The 21,312-nt window shown below is 41.2% G+C and overlaps 1 protein-coding gene across 1 annotated transcript in view; it reads right to left on the bottom strand.

The window, feature by feature from the left end:
• Nucleotides 1-21,312, bottom strand: part of LOC311054824 (uncharacterized protein) — a 42,808-nt gene continuing 21,496 nt past the window's right edge. The window contains exons 4-35 of the mRNA XM_084070826.1: nucleotides 20,872-21,016; nucleotides 20,228-20,321; nucleotides 19,594-19,722; nucleotides 18,996-19,182; nucleotides 18,567-18,736; nucleotides 17,631-17,743; nucleotides 17,404-17,520; nucleotides 17,045-17,215; nucleotides 16,829-16,958; nucleotides 16,606-16,758; nucleotides 15,978-16,070; nucleotides 15,505-15,776; nucleotides 15,244-15,377; nucleotides 14,935-15,094; nucleotides 13,935-14,309; nucleotides 9,852-10,088; nucleotides 9,366-9,502; nucleotides 8,975-9,119; nucleotides 8,713-8,806; nucleotides 8,376-8,504; nucleotides 7,868-8,054; nucleotides 7,422-7,591; nucleotides 5,632-5,744; nucleotides 5,397-5,513; nucleotides 5,085-5,255; nucleotides 4,869-4,998; nucleotides 3,136-3,288; nucleotides 2,903-2,995; nucleotides 2,399-2,670; nucleotides 1,562-1,695; nucleotides 1,283-1,442; nucleotides 1-641 (exon numbers count right to left, since the gene is read on the bottom strand). Coding sequence (XP_083926952.1) covers nucleotides 261-641; nucleotides 1,283-1,442; nucleotides 1,562-1,695; nucleotides 2,399-2,670; nucleotides 2,903-2,995; nucleotides 3,136-3,288; nucleotides 4,869-4,998; nucleotides 5,085-5,255; nucleotides 5,397-5,513; nucleotides 5,632-5,744; nucleotides 7,422-7,591; nucleotides 7,868-8,054; nucleotides 8,376-8,504; nucleotides 8,713-8,806; nucleotides 8,975-9,119; nucleotides 9,366-9,502; nucleotides 9,852-10,088; nucleotides 13,935-14,309; nucleotides 14,935-15,094; nucleotides 15,244-15,377; nucleotides 15,505-15,776; nucleotides 15,978-16,070; nucleotides 16,606-16,758; nucleotides 16,829-16,958; nucleotides 17,045-17,215; nucleotides 17,404-17,520; nucleotides 17,631-17,743; nucleotides 18,567-18,736; nucleotides 18,996-19,182; nucleotides 19,594-19,722; nucleotides 20,228-20,321; nucleotides 20,872-21,016 — 5,266 coding nt within the window. The 3' untranslated portion in view covers nucleotides 1-260. The remainder of the gene's footprint in view (nucleotides 642-1,282; nucleotides 1,443-1,561; nucleotides 1,696-2,398; nucleotides 2,671-2,902; nucleotides 2,996-3,135; nucleotides 3,289-4,868; nucleotides 4,999-5,084; nucleotides 5,256-5,396; nucleotides 5,514-5,631; nucleotides 5,745-7,421; nucleotides 7,592-7,867; nucleotides 8,055-8,375; nucleotides 8,505-8,712; nucleotides 8,807-8,974; nucleotides 9,120-9,365; nucleotides 9,503-9,851; nucleotides 10,089-13,934; nucleotides 14,310-14,934; nucleotides 15,095-15,243; nucleotides 15,378-15,504; nucleotides 15,777-15,977; nucleotides 16,071-16,605; nucleotides 16,759-16,828; nucleotides 16,959-17,044; nucleotides 17,216-17,403; nucleotides 17,521-17,630; nucleotides 17,744-18,566; nucleotides 18,737-18,995; nucleotides 19,183-19,593; nucleotides 19,723-20,227; nucleotides 20,322-20,871; nucleotides 21,017-21,312) is intronic.

Below are 21,312 nucleotides of genomic sequence, written 5' to 3'. Positions count from 1 at the left end.
ACATCACTGCACTGTAATCTTCACTGGTTTGTAAGGCAACTGTTTTCAGTGTAGGCCATAGAAGTGTGTATAAAAATACGTCTAGGAAAGGTTTCATCATGGCATGTTTCTTGCTAGTCCTGTATAGTGGAAGAGTGGTTTTCAACAATATTCGTGAAATGTTAACTGAACTGGAGAAATTGCTTGGCTGCATCAATTAGCTAAAGCTAAATGAAGATGGAACATTAACAGTACCCTCATCAACATGGCCCATGTTTCCTTCAAAGTCTGGCCACAAAGGCAGAAACCACCAGACACAGCCACAGTGGTAGGGACAGGGTCAATGCAGGAGGGCCACTGGAGTAAATAATTGAATGGTAACACCTGCCCACATTGCCAACCTTATCAACAGCAATAAGTTCTACGATCTGAGAGCAACAGGAAGCGTTGTACGATGCCTGAATCAAGGGAGCATCCAAGTTGGTGTACTCAAGGTCTCCATTACCCTGGCGCAGCTTAATGCTCTCTGTGCCAGTGCCATTACCATCAGTGAGGTTTGCTGAGAGCTCCCAGTTGAAGGGTTCACATTGAGATACATCTTGAGGGCAGTTTTCGGCCTGTACACTGACAATCTTGCACAATGGCGGTACAAAATCTGTGATCTGGAGAAAGCATCAAAAACAAGTGCAGAAGAGGGAAACGGTTGTGAATCAGCCTACTGTAGGTACAGTACAATATAATACAATGGTCTTAGTTAAAGACAAATTTATACTTCATCTTCATCAAATGTATACTTTATACTTCATCAATTGCTGATTTTGTTTTTATTTGATTGAATGAGTTTAACAAGCGATGATGTATAAGACAGGCTTAAAAATGCAATCTGTTATGTCCTAACCGGGATTCAAACCCAGGCCCCCCCTGGCTGGTGAGAAACCAGAAATGAACCAATTCAAGAGGCAATGCCTATTTGGCTAGGGTCCAGGAATATATTGCACTTTTGATGTGCATGCAGTACTATATGTCTACCAGCAGGTGTCCTACCCAGCACCAGGATCTAAATTGCTAGGTGTAGGGTGTTGCTAGTGTAGGGAGGGAGACCACTTCCACCCACTACAGATGCAATAGTTTTATGGTATTAACATAAAGGTTGGTTAAAATGACATTTATATCATTAAAACAGTTTCCATATTGCAGCTTTGAGTGACCATCTGACCAATGTATTACATGAAAAATCTGCAAATCCAAAATGAGACATTAGCAGTGCTGTATCTTTTGTAATGGTAAAGACGGGGTTGGTTACCTTGCTAACAACAGAAAGTCTTAGAACGGCATAGTTGGAATCGGCACCGCTGGATGACTTGACGTCAATGGTTAGAGTTACATCTGTGCCTGATGGTGTGTTTCCAGGTGACTTCATGGTCAAAGTTGCATTGGCATACTGGCCGGATGTCAAAGTTAGGCTGTCACATAATTGGGGAGTGGGAGTGAACGGGATAATGGAGGCTGTTATTGCATGGCATCATTAAATATGAGTGTTGTACAGCAAGAATGCCTGTTGTGTTTGGGGCTTTCTCCTCACCTTGCTGGGACTTTTATTGCAAAGCCTCTGTCATTCTTGGCAGTGATGGTGTATGTGCCACCAGAGCCCTGGGTCATCACACTGAATGGGAGGGAAAATGTTTTCCCTGGCTCCAAACTGCTGTCTACTGCTGCCTGAGGAACAACATAAAGGATTTGAGGAGAAAAAAAAGGCAGGTGAAATAGTGTAATATACTTTCTTGGGGTGTGGTCACAGCGAACTTTAATTCTGCTTATGAGGGCGGATTCTGCCAATGCTATTCATTGGGAACAGAGCGTGTTTTTTGCACAAATCCGTAAATGGCAACAAACCGCTCCGTTCCCATTAAAAAGCATGGGTAGAATCCGCCCGCATTGGTAAAATTGTACCCTTATACGATTTTCTCATATCAAAAACATTTTATGGGCGGTGCAACCGCCCCTATATGTGAGGTTTGGACATCGACACCAATTGCACCCCCCCAACCCTGCGCTGTGATTGGCCACCATTGTACCCCCCTAACCCTGCACCGTGATTGGCCACCATGACTCTATTCAGGACTGTGATTGGCTAGAATCACATGACACATGTGCATAGCCCTATAAATAGGACTATGAACTTAAAAAAAAAAACTTTTTTTTAAAAAGTGAATCACTTCCATCACTGTGATGACCACTGTGACCACACCGCCCACTTCACACTGGGTGTGATTTTTTTGGAGGTATTCTTCCTATGTTGGTTTTGTGTGAATTGTTTGACTCGTCCAAATTATTTTAGTAATTAGCTGTATGTACAGTAACTGACCAGTTAGGAATTCCACGCTTGATTGACATAGATAGAGGAAGTGAAGACACTGACCTTGATGGTAACCTTTGAGACGGACATCTGGGTGGTGGACTGCCTCTGGAAGTTTGTTCCGGACACCGAGTCTGTTCCATTCAGCATAATCACAAACTCACCCTCTGGGACACTATCAACTGTAACCAGGATATCTCCATTACCCATGTCAGTTGTTGTGCCACTGCTCATGGCCTCTGCACCAGAGACCATTCCCAAACCAGCGTTATCAATAGACACAGAATCTGGACCCTTTTTACCCAACACCGATAGCAACAGGGTGGCAGGCTGGCCTGGATTTGCAGGACAAAGAGGGAAGAAGACAAGACAGAATGAGTAGAAAATACATTGATGTAGCCATGTGATTATGAATGATCAAATTATTGGCAAATCTTAATGACACATGATTTGATGACTACATAATGGCTTTAGTTCCCCGTAATTTACAGTAAATGGTTTTCATATAGTTGTAAAAGTGCATGTGACTATTTGTGAGTGTGATATTTTGTGTGACTGTCTGTATACCTGCTTTTGGACGCCCAGTGATTACTGCATAACCTGGGTGAGGTCCCTGGAAGGCCTCAACAAAGTTATAGATAAAGGTGATGACGCTCTGACCTGGAATGACACACAGAAATGTTAACAACCAGACAATTAATAATGCTTTAATGCTTTTAAAAGTATTGAGCTGAACAAACCAATAGATACATAAAAGGATAGGTTGTGTGAAAAAGCAGACACAGGTGAGCGTATCTGACCTGTCACTTTGAGTGTGTATGGATGGCTGGTGACAATGTAGATCTGCCAGGTTCCTGGCAGCTTGTCAGCATTGAGACGTATTCTCCACAGGTTCCCTACATCTTGAATGGTCCCCAATGTACCACTGGCCTCACTCTGTTTCTGGCTAACACCTGGTAGTGTGACACATAGAAGAGAAGAAGATGAGGCTAGATAAAACATTTTATAAAATGGATATAGCTTAATTATGATTGGCTGAGCTGAACCATGCCCAAAGCCATTGTAAATTATTCTACAAACACATACCAATCACTGCATGTTATCACTGTTACTGTCTGTGCCAAACAAATTGTTTCAAAATATCCAATGTTTTAGTGAATTTTTATTAACAAAAACAGTTTCTGATAACATTTTAGGTGAGAAATATGCCATGCCATATGCCATAGTGAGTTGCTCACTATAGACATATTTTACATTTACAATACTCACTGTTGGGGACCTTCAATGCATTTGCATAGCAACTTCCTTCTTTGTGCAGGCAGTCGGTGACATATTTCTTACAGTCATATTGTTACTAAAAACTTTTATTTTCAGGTTGGTATTTGGTAACTATTTATAAAAGCAATAAGCCACACAAGGCTGTGAGTTACAATTATTTTAGAACAGATAAGCTATAGCTGTTCTAAAATCACTGTAAACCATGGATCTTGGGGTGTTACACAAAACTAGAAAAAGTGCTCCTCGGAGCACAGGTCTCCGCCAAGTCAGGTAGGTTATTGTGGGCCAGCAATGTTTGAAATTCGCCAATATGAAAAATCCGACAGATCTGTTTGGTTTAATGACTATACTGTGAAACGTTAGGAGGAGTGTGTGTGCACAGTTTCACGTTGATCGGGCCAACGGTGCCGTCGATTAGTTAGTACATACTGACAGGGTGCAAAACATAGTCTCGGCCATGCCTTCGGCCTGGCGGAAACAATAATACAGTACGCATATGCAAACACAGAGCTTAGTCTCAGTAAACAGCAGCACTAGGTGTGTAAGACTGCTATGACCCTAGGCTCATATTGTGTATTTTCCTGTGTTTTCCCCCTCGTGTGTGCGTATGTGTGAGAGTGTGGTGAGGAGTGAGTGATTTGGGTACCAGCTGGTGTGAATGGTGGCTGAGTGTGATTGGCTAACTAGTATGTAGATTCTCGCAGGTGATTGGCTCCTATCTTCTTGGGCGTCACTATAAAGCTTCCTGCTTCCAGAAGTTCAGATGTCTTTCTCCTAGCCAGCCTCCAAACACAAGTGTGCTGTAATTTGTTAATGTTTATGTGTTAGAGATTTGTGTGTAGGGGTGAGGAATCTTTTATGTGTTTGTAGTTGTTTTGTAGATCCCACCCTGAGGTAATATGTATATATCGTGTCATGACTTTTATCATACATTAGTAAATAAACCCATAATGCTTGGGATTTTGAACATGTGTTGTCTGGCTTTTTGGGGACTGGGAAGGAGGGAGTCCATTTTGTGTTACGACCATAGGCTCCCCTAGGCTCCTAACAAAGACTAATGTTTTCCGATGCAATTCCAATGCAATTTCAGCTCTAGTGTGTACAAGCACAAGGTGAATGATCTCCTACATACATTAAAAACACATGTTTTCATTCAATTATGTATGTACTTATTGTATTTGTTTATTTGTTTCTTGTCTTATCTAAACAATTGTTATTAGAAAAAAACAATGTGTGGGCATAGTGACTGTGTTACCTTCTGGGTTGGTCAGTGTGAAGCTAATAGCTTTTCCTGTAACGTACAGAGTGACATTTGTAAGAGACCCGTCCAACACAAAGGGGAAGGTCTCCTTCCCAGCGTTCCTATCTCGCTGAAGAACCGTCACCTGAGAAGAAACAGAAGAGAAATCAATTCCTTCCACTAACCTAAAACTGAATTACTTTATGGCCATTTGGAGCTGCATGTATTTACCAGGGCAGAGGTCGAAGTGTCAAGAATGATGTCGGTGGCCTGAGGCAACTGGCTCTTAGAAACTTCAATGGCCTGGCCCCCGGAAGCCAGAGCTAGTTCCTTGTAGTCATTGAAAGAAGCGGCTTTAAGTGAACGACGACTCCTCTTGGACCCCGTCATGAAGAAATTCACCTGGTAACAAGATGGAAAGGGAAAGGATGTAACTGGGCAGATTGGAAAAGAATAGCAAGGATGTCAGCTTGTGACTGAGAAGAGAGAGATATGATCACTAAAATATGTTTCTCTCTTTAACAAGATTTTTCAAGTATTTACCGTTGATTTGGTGCTCCTGATGAGGGATACAATGGTATCCTTTAGAGCAATGTCTTTGGCTGTGGCATCAGTGAACACATAGATTTGAGAGGAGGCAGGGGCACCTGTTAAAGCCAACTACGGAAACAGAGAGGTGGGGGATTGACCAAAGTGTTTATCTCCAATATCATTGGTTGATATATCAATATAAATCAATATGCAAATCCTGACTGGAGTGTGTTATGATTTACTGTACCTGGAGTCCTGACAGGCACATCTCAGGGAGATCACCACCTCCATTCGCAGTGAGCTTAGATACTTTGTCTTTCATTACATCACCATCTGGAGTCTTTGTTATGGGTCCAAATTCTACACAAACATGCACACATTTTGACATTGCAGGACCACAAATATATTACTAATTCTACTGAGTAAGCTGTGTCGTTTAAAATGAGATAACCAGCATTTAAAAAAAAATACTACATCTTAACAAAATCTGTGGGTTTATTGGGCTGACAATCAGCATGTCGGATCAGCATGTTCAGCTTTAAAGACGCACTGAAGTGACATTTTCGGTCATTTTATTTTGAAGGTTCAGCCTGAAACGTCGGCTCAACGACTCTAAACCAATCAGAAGGTCCCATCCCTTCAGGCTATGGGACGTTGGATCTCAATGGGTACAAACACACCATTTGCTGGCGGAAAACGGGTCGCTACGAAACGGAAGCTCTTGTTCCGGATCCGGCCATTTCTGTCTGTTACTCAATGAAAAGCGGAACACGGATGTGCTTTTTCCGGACCGGATCGCGCCCGTTTTTCCGTTTTTTTTTAACATGGGAGTGGATGGGACTTCCGGCCGTTCGTTCGGTTGCAAACGGACAAGTGTGTTTGTACCCACTCACTTCAGCCCATAGAGGTATAATATAACTAGAGGGACTAGCGGATTGCCCCGCCCCCAGCTATCATTTCAATGAATGTGCTCAGTGGCGTTTTGAAGCACCCGGAAGACTGCCGGAAGTAGAATTATTGAGTCGATTTTGACCACACGTAGAGTTATGTGCATGCGCACTAGTGTCATTTTTGCGTTCTACGGCAGCCCGTGTGTCAAGGATTGAACGCGAGATATTTATGAAATTCACTGGAGATGCCTATGTATATGTAAATGCATATGTATTTATGTATAATATGTTTACATATTTATATCTATATATATAAATATAGATCAGTATGTTTTGCTCGCGCATGTATTTCTCCCCGCCTGCAGTTCCAGCTTTGGCCACTGGGGTGGCGGCTTCAAGATTTCTCAGCGGCTCTGGGGGCTTGCTTCAGCCGTGTGCAACACGGCTAGTGTTTTTTTACAAGTGAGAGAGAGACGGCCAGTGAAGCACGTTTGCTACTACCTGGCTTATTTCTAACCTATAATGTTTTCAGATACATATTTTAGTGTGCAGATGAAGTTTAAAATGAGTAATACACTCATCTTCAATGAGATTCAAAACGGAGTATCTCTGTAATTAAAATCAGCTGTGTTTGAAGAACGTGCAGCTATGGGAATCAAACAGGTGCATGTAATCAAGATTCATTTATTTTCATGAAGGCTGCGTTATGTCATCACGCAGCACGTTTTCGTTTACAGGAAGTAATTAAGATTGGCTTTTTATGGACTTTGGATGTGAAAATACACAAAAATGGGTTTTTTTCATTTTTTTTGGCATCTATTGTTAGGTATGCCCATATGATGACCACGGATATGCTCTAAAAGTGTGAAAAACATATTTTTCATTTCACTACACCTTTAACAAACATTGACCAGGTTATTATGTGGGTGAAATAGTCTCACTATCTCAACTAGCAAAAAAAGTTGGGATAACATTGAGATAACATTTCAGAATCTAAGTAATTGTGTACATTTAACAATTTCAGCATTAAATATAATTTTCCATTTTCAAGTAAAAATTGTACTGTATAGATTTAAAGGTTGTATACACTTCTTGACAGAAATGGTACTGTAGGTCGGTGCTGCAAAGGCACCACAATAGATCTCACTTGGGTCATTGAAGGGAACCAGAATATATTCAGATGGTTCGTCCTGCGTTCCCTTTGTGGTGTCAATGATTTGATTAACAAGTCTCCTGACTTCTGCAATGTCATCAGACATACTGCCTGTGGTGTCGATGACAAAACACACAACAGATGCACGAGCGATGCCTATCGTTCTGTGAAAGACAAAAAGACACATACGGGTTGTTGGATTTTCTGCAGCAACTGGTGCTGGTTTAGCGTGAACTAAAACTACCCAGGGGTTATATTCCCACTGGGAACACCTACACTAATAATATAATATCTCATGGTGGCAGTGGATGCTTTCGTATAATAGCATAAACTGAATGTAATTCATGAAGCCTTATTTGTTGACATTGTAATAGTTATACACTCATGTAATGAGCATTTCTTTGTGTAATAATGTTTTACCTAATCCTTTCTCATTGTACCTCAAGAAGTCATTGTCCCCAGCAGCTCCACGGATGTCTTCAAGTAGCTGGAGGCTGGCACTGGTGGCTAAATTGACAGCAGCTGTGTGGAATGCCACATTGTCTGGACGACGCTCATCCTTGCTAATGCCACCGCGAGGGACCACTGTGCTGGTGAGGTCAGCAGCACCCCCGTGACTACATTTACCTTGCATAGGACGGTAAAAAAAGAGGTACAGCAAACTTACAGGATAGTATATATATATATATATATATATATATATATATATATATATATAGTAAACATAATATGTCTAATAATACAGTACGCATACAACATGAATTGCAATAGTTTTCCTTCTCATACCACAAGTATGGTATACCACATACCACTACTGTATGTTTCAGAATGTCCGATAATTTGCTCAAACAAATACATTAGAAAATATATTTTTGACCTCGGAAATACATTTTCACAGTTATTCGAATATTTCTTGGAATGATTTAGAATGATTTTCTGTACATATACCTTTAGGCTTGGCATCAGAGAAGATTCCCATGTAGCCTGAGGTGAGTTTCTTCTCTTGTAGAATGATAGGAAGGATAGGATTGGGGCATGTTCCACTGGCACAGTCACTGCAGGTTGCTGTGTCCTTCTCTACATAACGTAAACACAGATTAATCAGGGAAACGCACAATGTTACAGTGTGAATAACTGAGCTTTAAAATTCTTAAGCCACAAAGATAGAAAATTGCTTTGTGAATAATCCCCCCACTCCTTGCTTCTAGATATTCTGAAAATCTTGTATACAAAAGTCATACATTCAATAGGAGGGGGGGGGGGGGGGGGGTCAAAATACACACACCTGCCAAGCTTTCCAGAGCGAGGTCTGGGCGGATGAGGTTGAGGTATGGATCTGTGAATCCCAGCTCCACCCAGTTACTATGGCTGTAGAAGTCCTGATAGTGTTCAGTCATGCGCACGCACGGTCGCACACACACACACACGCACACGCGCACGCGCACGCGCACGCGCACGCACACACACACACACACCGTTTCAGTTTTGTGATTATTTGTGAATTTATGATTAATTTAATTTAATCCTCCTCTCCCTATTTCTCTCACCTGTAGGGTATGCAGCACTCTTCCCAGTGTTTCCCTTGCAGCTTGGAAGTTCTGATTGCGGATGTTGGCCTTGATGCTAGCCACACCCTCTGTGATCAGGCCCCGCCCCTCAAGGAAAGCCTCATTGTTGAAGTGGTGGGGAGGACTGAAGTTATGGAAATTAATTTGCAGTCGGTTAACTTAAGCCTAGTCAAGCCTGGCAAAATGTTACAAGAACTCACAGTTCTAGCACATTTTAAATTGTGGCAAAACTTATTACAGAGCTGTACTTATCATGATGTCACAGATTATACGGGCATTATTCGATAGCATTCCATGTAAGGTCTACAGCCCATAAATACTTCTATTATGTTACCATTACATTATTTTCTTATACACATAGTTCTCCCACCTGTTGATGAAATCACGGTCCACCAGTCCATTCTGAACATAGATCTCATTGAGAGCAGAGCGGAACTTGGCAGCTGACACCTCTCCTGTTGCTGTGGGACCTAGACAGGCCTGGACCAGCTCCTCTGCAGAGTTACCCTGAGGTCAAAGGTGAAATGTAAGTGATATTACTCTCAAAGTTATGTACAGCCCATTGATATACATTTAAATAAAGTTGAGAGGTATTCACAGTACAGTAAGCTTATTTTTCAGTTGATTACACTCCAGATGTAAAATATCTAAAAATAGAATACATTTTGTGTGTGTGTGTTTGTGTGTGTGTGTGTGTGTGTGTGTGTGTGTGTGTGTGTGTGTGTGTGTGTGTGTGTGTGTGTGTGTGTGTGTGTGTGTGTGTGTGTGTGTATGTGTGTGTGTGTTCGCGCGCGCGCACACGCGTGTGTGTGTGTGTGTGTGTGTGTGTGTGTGTGTGTGTGTGCTTCCTACCCACCGTAGGATTGAACTCATGACCAGATAATGCAGCCACTGCCCGACAAGTCTCTTTCACTTTTTGCAAAAGAGCCGTTCCTGTAATGCTGACATGAGTGGATGCCTCGCCTCCGATGGGGGCAAAGGCTATGGCCCCGCCCGATAGGGCCAAGGTAAGCAGGACGACACCCTGCACTGGTGACATCATTAGTCTTAAAGAAAGGTTGTGAATAATTAGTAAGAACAGCTCATGTTTAGTCATGATATAATTAATAACATATTACATCAAAATGATAACAAATGATGGAAAAGTCTAATTCGCACTTCACATGATACTCTGGCTGAAATGCCATTTTGATACTGTTTCAATAACTTGGCTTTTGAAGACAGGCGAGGCAAATAGTTCAATTTAAAGACATCCTAATCCATCTAAATGAAAAGACCAATATTATAGTCAAAGTGCAAGCTGAAATTAGTCCAAAGCTGTATTGTAAGGTCCCAGAAATCCCACAAAGTGAGCACAGTCCAAGCAAATAATGTTGGTACGCAGTTTGTGAGCTACCGTGTGAGTTAAAAATGTTTTAGGTACTTATTATTTATTATACCACTGTAAACATGCATAAATTACATCACCATGATTACATCATCACAGTTTTGGGTTTGGGTTCTGTATTAACCTTGCCATGATATAACTCTAAATATATGGCCTATATCTGAGGCATATGGCCTCAGATCGTGCCAATGTATAAAATTACAAAGCCCGACACAGTATTTGTTTCTTACTATCATAATTTCTTACAAAAACTATAATAAACACAAGTGATTCGGATCCAGATCCAGATCTTCATCCTTCTTCAAATAGTAAATTCAACACAAACTTTACATTTTTATTTACTATTTTTTTTTGCATTCCTTTGTGTGCTAAAAGTCTGACTTTTAGACCTATTTCTTCGGGACCGTACCTATGTTCCCCGGGTCCTATGTTGCCTTCTAAATCAATAGTTCTCACACTTTTTCTTAATTCAACATTTTTCAACATTTTTCGAACACTATTTTTTAATAGCCAACGTTAAAATCTAAAATGACAGATGCTTTCACGGTTTTAATGGGTTAAGTTAATGGAGAGACTATCTTGGATGATCAATTTCTAATCAGGGAGCAACGACTGAACATATCTTGACAATATTTGTAGTTACATCAGTAACTACACACCCAACCTCTACTGAAAATGTAGCTTTAACCTGGCATTTCAAGAAAAAGAGGAAGAAAGCGGAAGCAATTCAGCCTTCTTGTGTGCAGCAATATTATTATTGGTTGTTAATTAGAATAATAAGTATGGAATAAAACAATAATTCATAATAAAATGACATGATTTTTTTAACATGATTAATAAAGGAAGATACATTTTTACTATCTGGGGAGAAACATTTTATGCACATTAAACAATAATGGTTAATAATGGTTAACCATTTCAACTGAATTGATCACCTGGTGAATCAAAGGGAGGTGGTTGCCCACCCCAGCACTATTTTAGAAGTTGAAATCACATAAATAAAGTGTGCCTTTGAAATACCAAACAAAAAAATCATTATGAATCATAATGCAGTTATCAGATTAAAAAAAGAAAATCTAACAAATACTTACTTACTGTATGCTTGATCAATGTGTGTTGTTTAAAAAGCAATTATCCCCATGAAATACAAGAAAAGAAAAATCAACCAAGCTTATGCCAGCAATGACAATGTACAGTACATACCTGTAAGTTACCGGTATGAGATATGTCCTGTGCCTAAAAATGTATAGCAGATTATATACTATATGTCTTATCTATATGTGGGGCGGGACAATTATATGATTGTCAGGGTCAAGGGGGCTCCCAAGGCAGAGTTTTAGCTTAAATGTACTGTGTGTGTGTGTGTGTGTGTGTGTGTGTGTGTGTGTGTGTGTGTGTGTGTGTGTGTGTGTGTGTGTGTGTGTGTGTGTGTGTGTGTGACAAATGAAAATGATTAACTCGTCATGCAATCATCACCTACAGTGTGTTATGAATTGTCAGATCGCATAGCATAGAGCATGGATCCCCATGAAATAACTTGCAGATATTAGTGAAAATTAAATACATGAATCTATAAACCTACTATAGAGAAGAAAAAATGTGAGGGAAAGAATGTGAATCCATAATATGCCCATACAGTACTACTGTAAATCCCAATGTAATATACTGTAATACTGTATATGGGTAAGCCCATATATGGCCATATACTGATAACATCAGGGAACTCCATACTGTATGGGCATTAAAGGGACAAGGACAGACAGATATAGATATCATATACTGTAGATGTGCATAAAAGGGACATAATCTAGACAGACAGATACAGAGATCTCCATATGGGCACAAAAGGGACACAGACAGACAGACAGACAGACAGACAGACAGACAGACAGACAGACAGACAGACAGACAGACAGACAGACAGACAGACACATCTGGTACTCTGACAACTGGTACAATGGTATTGCATAACTGGGTGGGGCATGCATTCCCTATTTGCATCGTTCCTGACTTACATTCCCAAGTAGTAAAAATAAAAGACATGATGCATCTATAAATCTAGTGTAAAGAGAAGAAAAACTCCTTCCACTGTTAACCACTTGAACCTCAGCGTCCATATTTTGGCCAAGAGATTCTTAGACTGAAAAAGTGGTCAAGTACAGTTGTAACTCAAGTCCAGTTCTCTAAGGCAGGGGTTTTCAACTGATAATGAACCAGGGACCACCACCCCGACTAAGAATCAACCTGGGGACCACTGTTGTGTTGGGAGGGGCGATATGGGTGTGGTGTGGGGGGAAAGCTTGAAACGGCAACTTATGTATGAGTGAGCAGACACATGCGATTGATTATGAGCACATTTCCTAATAATGGTGACACAACCAGACAATCCGGTACAGTTTCCCTTGAAATTCTAACTCCCATGTCTTTGGAAGTTCTTCACATCAGACTTCCCAGTAACTGATAACATTGATGCGTCACTATACGTACTGCACTGTTTCTCAACAAGTGGTCGATAAAATAAAATACAAATCTTCACTTTCACCTATTCTAAATGCATGGTCAGGGACCACATGCAATACCTTCACGGACCACCAGTGGTCCACGGACCATCAGTTGAAAACCCATGCTCTAAGGGGTTTAAATGGTTAAAAGGGCATGAAACCATAGGCCCATTTGTTAGTTTGTCTTCCTGTAAAGGTTAACAGATACTATTGACTACAGTCAATACTTGCACAATGACACACCTAATCCAACAAGCAATTACTAATTAATTGTGCAGGCCCAATGCCTGCATGCCAGTGACACATACTGTACACACATGCAGACTGGGGCCAAGGGGCGAACCGGCGACCATCTGATTCTCAGACAGAGTAATATTTGACCAGGAGTATCTCAGACAATTGAAATACACACACACACACACACACACACACACACACACACACACACACACACACACACACACACACACACACACACACACACACACACACACACACACACACACACACACACACACACACACACACACACACACACACACACAAGGCACTGACCTACTTTTTATTGTGCTTGTACAAATTGGTTTCTGCATTATACTGTTTTGTTTATTGTTTTTTCTCTGGAATACGTGCTGTTTTCCAGTACCAAAGAAATATATGTACATACATATAACATTGTTATTTTATTTTCCAAAATCTCATAAAGTTGTTAATACGGTGTGTGGTAACATGTATACATTTGAATTGTTGGACAACTGTTTCACTTGTGTTCATTACAAGAACACGTTTTACTTCAACATGTATACAATAGCATTCATACAATCAACATAATGGGACTGAAGAAGAAAATATGTTTGTTATGATCATTTTGATACACTTGTCTTCACCGTCTAACAGCAATTTCTTTATTGATAAATGGGGGGGCAGTCTATTCGGAGTGTGCTACTGTATGTATCCTGACATTAAGTCATGTCTGCTATCACATAGACAATCAATGCACTGCAACCTTCACTTGTTTCTGTAAGGCTGGAGAAATTGCTTATCTTCAAAGTCTGGCCACAAAGGCAGAAACCACCAGACACAGCCACAGTGGTAGGGACAGGGTCAATGCAGGAGGCCCACTGGAGTGAATAATTGAATGGTAACACCTGCCCACATTGCCAACTTTATCAACAGCAATAAATTCTACTATCCGAGAGCAACAGGAAGCGTTGTATGATGCCTGAATCAAGGGAGCATCCAACTTCGTGTACCGGAGGGTTCCATTACCCTGGCGCAGCGTAATGCTCTCTATTCCTGTACCAATACCATCAGTGAGGTTTGCTGAGAGCTCCCAGTTGAAGGGTTCACATCGAGATACATCCTTAGGGCAGTTTTTGGCCTGTACACTGACCATCTTGCACAATGGGCGAATAAAATCTGTGATCTGGAGAAAGCATCAAAAACAAATGCAGGAGAGGGAAACGGTTGTGAATCAGCCTACTGTAGGTGCAGTACATAAATATAATACAGTGGTCTTATATAAAGAGAAATGTACTGTGTCGATTGTTGAAAACCGATTGATTTGATTGAATGATTTTCAACAAGCGATGATGTATGAGTTAGTCTTAAACCTGCAATCTGTAACGTTTATGTCCTAACCCGGTTTCGAACCCAGGTCTCCCTGGTGAGAAACCAGACATACTGTATACCAATCCTCCAAGAGGATATCCCTGCTTAGCCAATATTGCACTTTTGAATATTAAGTGTCCTATCCAGCAGTAGCGTCTAAATGTCTCAGTGGATGTGTAGGGAGACCACTTCTACCCACTGCAGATGCAATAGTTATATGGCATTAACATACTCCACCATACAGGTTGGTTAAAATTACATATTTTTTCATTAAAACGATTTCCATATGGCAGCTTTAAGTGACCACTGTCTTGACCAATGTATTACATGAAAAGCATACAAATCCAAAATTAGACATTTGGTAGTTGGTTGGCCTTAGGTAATGGTACTGTTTAAGAACTTACAACATGTTAACGTTGGTCGTGAACGGGGTTGGTTACCTTGCTAACAACAGAAAATCTTAGAACAGCATAGTTGGAATCGGCACCGCTGGATGACTTGGCGTCAAAGGTTAGAGTTACATCTGTGCCTGATGTCGTGTTTCCAGGTGGCGTAATGGTCAACGTTACATTGGCATACTGGCCGGATGTCAAAGTTAGTCTGTCACATAATTGGGGAGTGGGAGTGAACAGGATAATGGCACAGTATTAATTATGAGAGTGTACAGTAAAATGACATAGACAGTTTCAAAGGTTGAGCCATATCAGTGCTGATGAGAATGCCAGTAGTGTTTTGGGCTTTTTCCTCACCTTGATGGGAATGTCATATCAAAGCCTCTGTTATTCTTGGCATCGATGGTGTATGTGCCACCAGTGCCCTGGGTCCTCACACTGAATGGGAGGGAAACGGTTTTCCCTGGCTCCAAACTGCGGTCTACTGCTGCCTGAGGAATAACAAAAAAATCTTAGCAGGGGTGTCATTATTCTTCATATGTTTGTGTGAATTGTTTGACTCTGTGTGTGCAATGTCCAAACCTGATTGATGTAAACAGAGGAAGTGAAGACACTGACCTTGATGGTAACCTTGGAGATGGACATCTGGGTGGTGGACTGCCTCTGGAAGTTTGTTCTAGACACCGAGTCTGTTCCATTCAGCATAATGACAAACTCACCGTCTGGGACACTATCAACTGTAACCAGGATATCTCCATTACCGATGTCAGTTGTTGTACCACTGCTCATGGCCTCTGCACCAGAGACGACACCCAAACCAATGTTATCAATAGACACAGAATCTGCACCCTTTTTACCCAACACCGAGAGCAACAAGGTGGCGGGCTGGCCTGGATTCACAGGACAAAGAGGGAAGAAGACAAGGCAGAGTGAGTAAAATACATTGTGATTATTTGATTGTGTATGATCTCATCATTACAAATCTGAAGGTGCAAGGTTTGATGACTACATGACTTTAGTTCCTCGTATTATACAGTAAATGTGACTATTTGAGAAGGTAATATTTTGTGTGCCAGTTTTATTGTCTGTACCTGCTTCTGGACGCCCAGTGATTACTGCATAACTTGGGTGAGGTCCCTGGAAGGCCTCAACAAAGTTATAGATAAAGGTGATGACGCTCTGACCTGGAATGAAACAAAGAAATGTTAACAATTAGACAATCAATAATGGTTTAATAAGTATTGAGCTGAACAAACCAATAGCTAAACTAGAAAAAGTGCTACTCGGAGCATAGGTCTCCGCCAGGTCAGGTAGGTATTGTGGGCCAGCAATGTCGCCAATCAGGATGAAATATGAAAGATCGGACAGATCCATCTGGATCACTTGACTATAGAGATAATGTGTAACGATTTGCGTGATGTTTGGACAACGTTTTCAGGAGTAATATAAAAAATGTGTTTAGCAAAAATAGGCCTCCTGGTGGCTCTATAATCTGAAAGAGGGGCAGAGGTTCTGCTTTGGGAATCCAGGGAGTGTGTGCGCACAGTTTTGCTGCGATCGGGCCAACGGTGCCGGAGATTAGCTGCTCGCGGACGGACGGACGGACGGACGGACAGACAAGGTGCAAGACATATCGGCCACGCCTTCGGCCTGGTGGAGTCAATAAAAGAAGATGTTGTGTGAAAAAGCAGACACAGGTGAGTACTGAGTATATCTTACCTGTCACTTTGAGTGTGTATGGATGGCTGGTGACAATGTAGATCTGCCAGATTCCTGGCAGCTTGTCAGCATTGAGACGTATTCTCCACAGGTTCCCCACAGCTTGAATGGTCCCCAATGTACCACTGGCCTTACTCTGTTTCTGGATAACACCTGGTAGTGTGACACATATGTTAAGCTAAAAGAAAGAAAGAAAGAAAGAAAGAAAGAAAGAAAGCATTACCTGCTGGGTTGGTCAGTGTGAAGCTAATAGCTTTTCCGGTAATGTAGAGAGTGACATTTGTGAGAGACCCGTCCAACACAAAGGGGAAGGTCTCCCTCCCAGCACTTCTATCTCGTTGAAAAACCGTCACCTGAGGAGAGACAGAAGAGAAATTAATTTATTCCACTAACCTAACATTGAATTACTTTAAGGCCCTTTGGAGCTGCATGTGTTTACCAGGGCAGAGGTGGAAGTGTCAAGAATGATATCGGTGGCCTGAGGCAACTCGCTCTTAGAAACTTCAATGGCCTGGCCCCCGGAAGCCAGAGCTAGGTCCCTGTAGTCATTTAAAGAACCGGTAAGTGCACGACGTCGCCTCTTACGGGACCCCGTCAGGAAGAAGGACACCTGGTAACGATGTGGAAAGGGAAAGAATGTAACTGGGCAGATGGGAAAAGCGTAGCAAGGATGTCAGCATGTGATTGAGTGAGGAGAGAGAGATACAGTATGATCACTAAAATAAGTTTCTTTCTTTTAAATAATAATGAGGTTTAAACATTAAGTCCATGGGATTAGTAATATAGTATTTAGCCTACCGTTGATTTGGTGCTCCTGATGAGGGCTACAATGGTATCCTGTAGTGCAATGTCTTTGGCTGTGGCATCAGTGAACAAATAGATTTGAGAGGAGGCAGGGGCACCTGTTAAAGCCAACTACAGAAACAGAAAGGTGGACGATTGACTGATGTGTTACAATATCATTGGTTATATATCCAATGAATCAATATGCAAATCCTGACTGGATAATGTTTAAGCTTTTGTACCTGGAGTCCTGACAGGGACATCTCAGGGGCATCACCACCTCCCGCCGCCGGGAGCTTAGATACTTTGTCTTTCATCACATTCGCATCTGGAGTCCTTATCATGGGTCCAAATTCTACACAACACACATTTTTAAGGAGGAGTTTATTATCAAAATGAGTTTACCATTTGAAAACGTTTACACATACTATTCCTACAAACTAGCGACTGAATATTACGTAATTGTTGTTTAATATTGAGCATTAAAGGTAGGGTAAGTGATTTTCTTTGGTTAAAATAACTGTTAAATAGCTATCTATATTTTGATAGTACACATTGCTATAGAGTGTGTGTTCCCCTCCCGTATGTATGCGAGAGCTGGCGAGAACTTCTGGGAACTCAGATTATGTGTTCAGTAACAGGAGTCTCCATGTCTCTCCAGCTCTTTATTAAACAGAAAATGCATTTTTAGGTCGGGATATCCATTCTATCCAATCACGATAGAGAACTCAGACAGGATACAGATTAAATAAGGAAAATTGGAAGTGATGGCACTAAGAAATGAGCAGACAAAATTGGAACTGGAACACAAAAAAAAGGGAGAAAAAAATGGAGCTGATAAATGGGTACTCTCTTCTGATTGGCTGAACGTTTGTCACCTACCTGAAAACGTAGTTTCTGTTTAATAAAGAGCTGGAGAGACAGGGAGACCCCCTGTTACTGAACAAACACTATATAGCAATGATTACTATCAAAATATATACCTTTAACCTTTTAACAAAAAACTTTTTTTAACCAAAAAATTTCACTTACCCTACCTTTAAATATTATTGTTACATATTTATGTTCTATTGTTCAGTGCATATTCAGTACATTTGTTTAATGCTTTATAAACTTCTTGACAGAAATGGTACTGTAGGTACAGTAGATGCTACAAAAGGCACAAAAATAGATCTTACCAGGGTCATTGAAGGGAACCAGAATATATTCAGAAGGTTCATCCTGCGTTCCCTTTGTGCTGTCAATGATTTGATTAATAACTCTCTTGAGTTCTGCAATGTCATCAGACATACTGCCCGTGGTGTCGATTACGAAACACACAACAGATGCACGAGCGATGCCAACCAATCTATGAGAGACAGAAAGATATACAGTAGAAAGGTTACACTGTTGTATGTTCTGTGCTGGACTGCAACTGTTGCTGGTATAGTGTGGACCTACTGTATGTACTAATAATATAATATCTCATGGTAGAAAAGCTTTGGAAAAAAGCATTGACTGTCACTGAATGCAATTTATGAAGTCTCTATGTTATTTTACATTGTAATAGTCATGTCATTTGCATTTCTTTGTGTAATTTGTTTTTACTTAATCCTTTCTCATTGTACCTCAAGAAGTCATTGTCCCCAGCAGCTCCACGGATGTCTTCCAGTAGCTGGAGGCTGGCACTGGTGGCTAAATTGACAGCAGCTGTGTGGAATGCCACATTGTCTGGACGACTCTCATCCTTGTTAATGCCACCGCGAGGGACCACTGTGCTGGTCAGGTCAGCAGCACCCCCGTGACTGCATTTACCTTGCATTGGACCAAAGGTAGATTAACCATGAAAAAACAGAAATGTTCTTGATTTAAAAATAAATATATATAGTTTTGAGAACATGGGGAACTATGTTTAATAACATAAATACTGTAACATAATACACATATAATATGAATTTCAATGGTTTGTCTTCCCATACCACCAGCAATACATATTTCTAACACATACTGTATGTCTTGGACATGTAGATATAATGGAAGTCATTGTAACATGATATTTAGTATGATCAATTGGTTATTTTTACTTTCATTGTCATGGGAAGCTGGTATTCTCATATATACTCACTGTGTTTCAGGAAAATAATGTTTGGGAAGGTTGGGAAGAAGCCCAATTTAAAGGGAAGGCTTTTGGAAAGATATAGAAGAATGATCTTTTGTAATTTATACCTTTAGGCTTGGCATCAGAGAAGATTCCCATGTAGCCTGAGGTGAGTTTCTTCTCTTGTAGAATGATAGGAAGGATAGGATTGGGGCATGTTCCACTGGCACAGTCACGGCAGGTTGCAGTGTCCTTCTCTGCATACGGCAAACATAAACATGATTCATAGACATAGTGCGTGCCAAAAATCCTGAAGGGGGCATCAACAAGTGTCATTTGGTAGCGGCGGACATATTTGTGGGGTATAAACAGGTTGACTTAACATTGCGCCCCACAAGTATGTCTGCCCCCCCCCCCCCCCCGACGTACGTGACGACGTACGTTGACACATTTTACTGCCCATTACAGTAAGCTGCCTGGGAATTGTCTGTAATCATCTCATAATTACACCTGATGTTTCTCTCTTATCTTTCCCCTCTGCTATCACTGTTGTCATAAAAAGTAGGGCGGCTGCAAAACCAGAGAGAGAGACACACACACACACACACACACACACACACACACACACACACACACACACACACACACACACACACACACACACACACACACACACACACACACACACACACACACACACACACACACACACACACACACACACACACACACATACACACACACACACGCACACACACGCACCTGCCAGGCTTTCCAGAGCGAGGTCTGGGCGGATGAGCTGGAAGTATGGATCTGTGAATCCCAGCTCCACCCAGTTACTATGGCTGTAGAAGTCCTGATAGTGTGTTCAGTCAAGTCGAACACACACACACACACACACACACACACACACACACACACACACACACACACACACACACACACACACACACACACACACACACACACACACACACACACAGACACACATATACACAGTTTAACTTTTGTTTTCAAGGGACATTTAAAAAAAGACACTTAAAGACAGCAGAAAAAAGAAAGGTCTTCAACTTTGATTTAAAGCTACTATCAGTATTGTTTATGCCCCGAATAAATGAATGAATAGCTTTATTTCTAAACCAAACGTATCCAAGAGGGAGAAATATGGGCTCATGGGCTTTAAGCAGGGCTACTCGTCAACCAGTAATAAGTGTCCTTTCCCACACCAGGGTCACTCAATGGAAGAGATGGGAGACCACCTCCAACCACAGCAGATTTGCTATTTATGTACTCAGATCTGCACCATTCTGGGAGTTTGTTCCAGATATGTGACGCATAAAAACTGAACGCTGCTTCAGTTCTCTATATTTAGTAGTGTAACATTCCTCTCCCTATATCTCTCTCACCTGTAGGGTATGCAGCACTCTTCCCAGTGTTTCCCTTGCAGCTTGGAAGTTCTGATTGCGGATGTTGGCATTGATGCTAGCCACACCCTCTGTGATCAGGCCCCGCCCCTCAAGGAAAGCCTCATTGTTGAAGTGGTGGGGAGGACTGAAGTAAAAATTTGCACAAGCCATGTCAAGCCGTGCAAAATGTTACAAGAACTCATTAACACATTTAAAATGGTGACTTATTAGAGAACGGTACTTGTGCTGTCAGAGATTATACAGGCATTATTCTATCCAACTCTAATATTCTATAGCATTCAATGTAAGGTCTACTGCCCATTACTACTTATGTTCTCCCACCTCCCACCTTATCATGATGTCACAGATTATACAGGCATTATTCTATATATTCTATAGCATTCCATGTAAGGTCTACTGCCCATAAATACTTATATTATG

Source organism: Gymnoscopelus microlampas, assembly GCF_963454915.1.
Source record: "Gymnoscopelus microlampas genome assembly, chromosome: 2".
NCBI lineage: Eukaryota > Metazoa > Chordata > Actinopteri > Myctophiformes > Myctophidae > Gymnoscopelus > Gymnoscopelus microlampas.
This window is presented reverse-complemented; position numbering and strand designations above follow the sequence as displayed.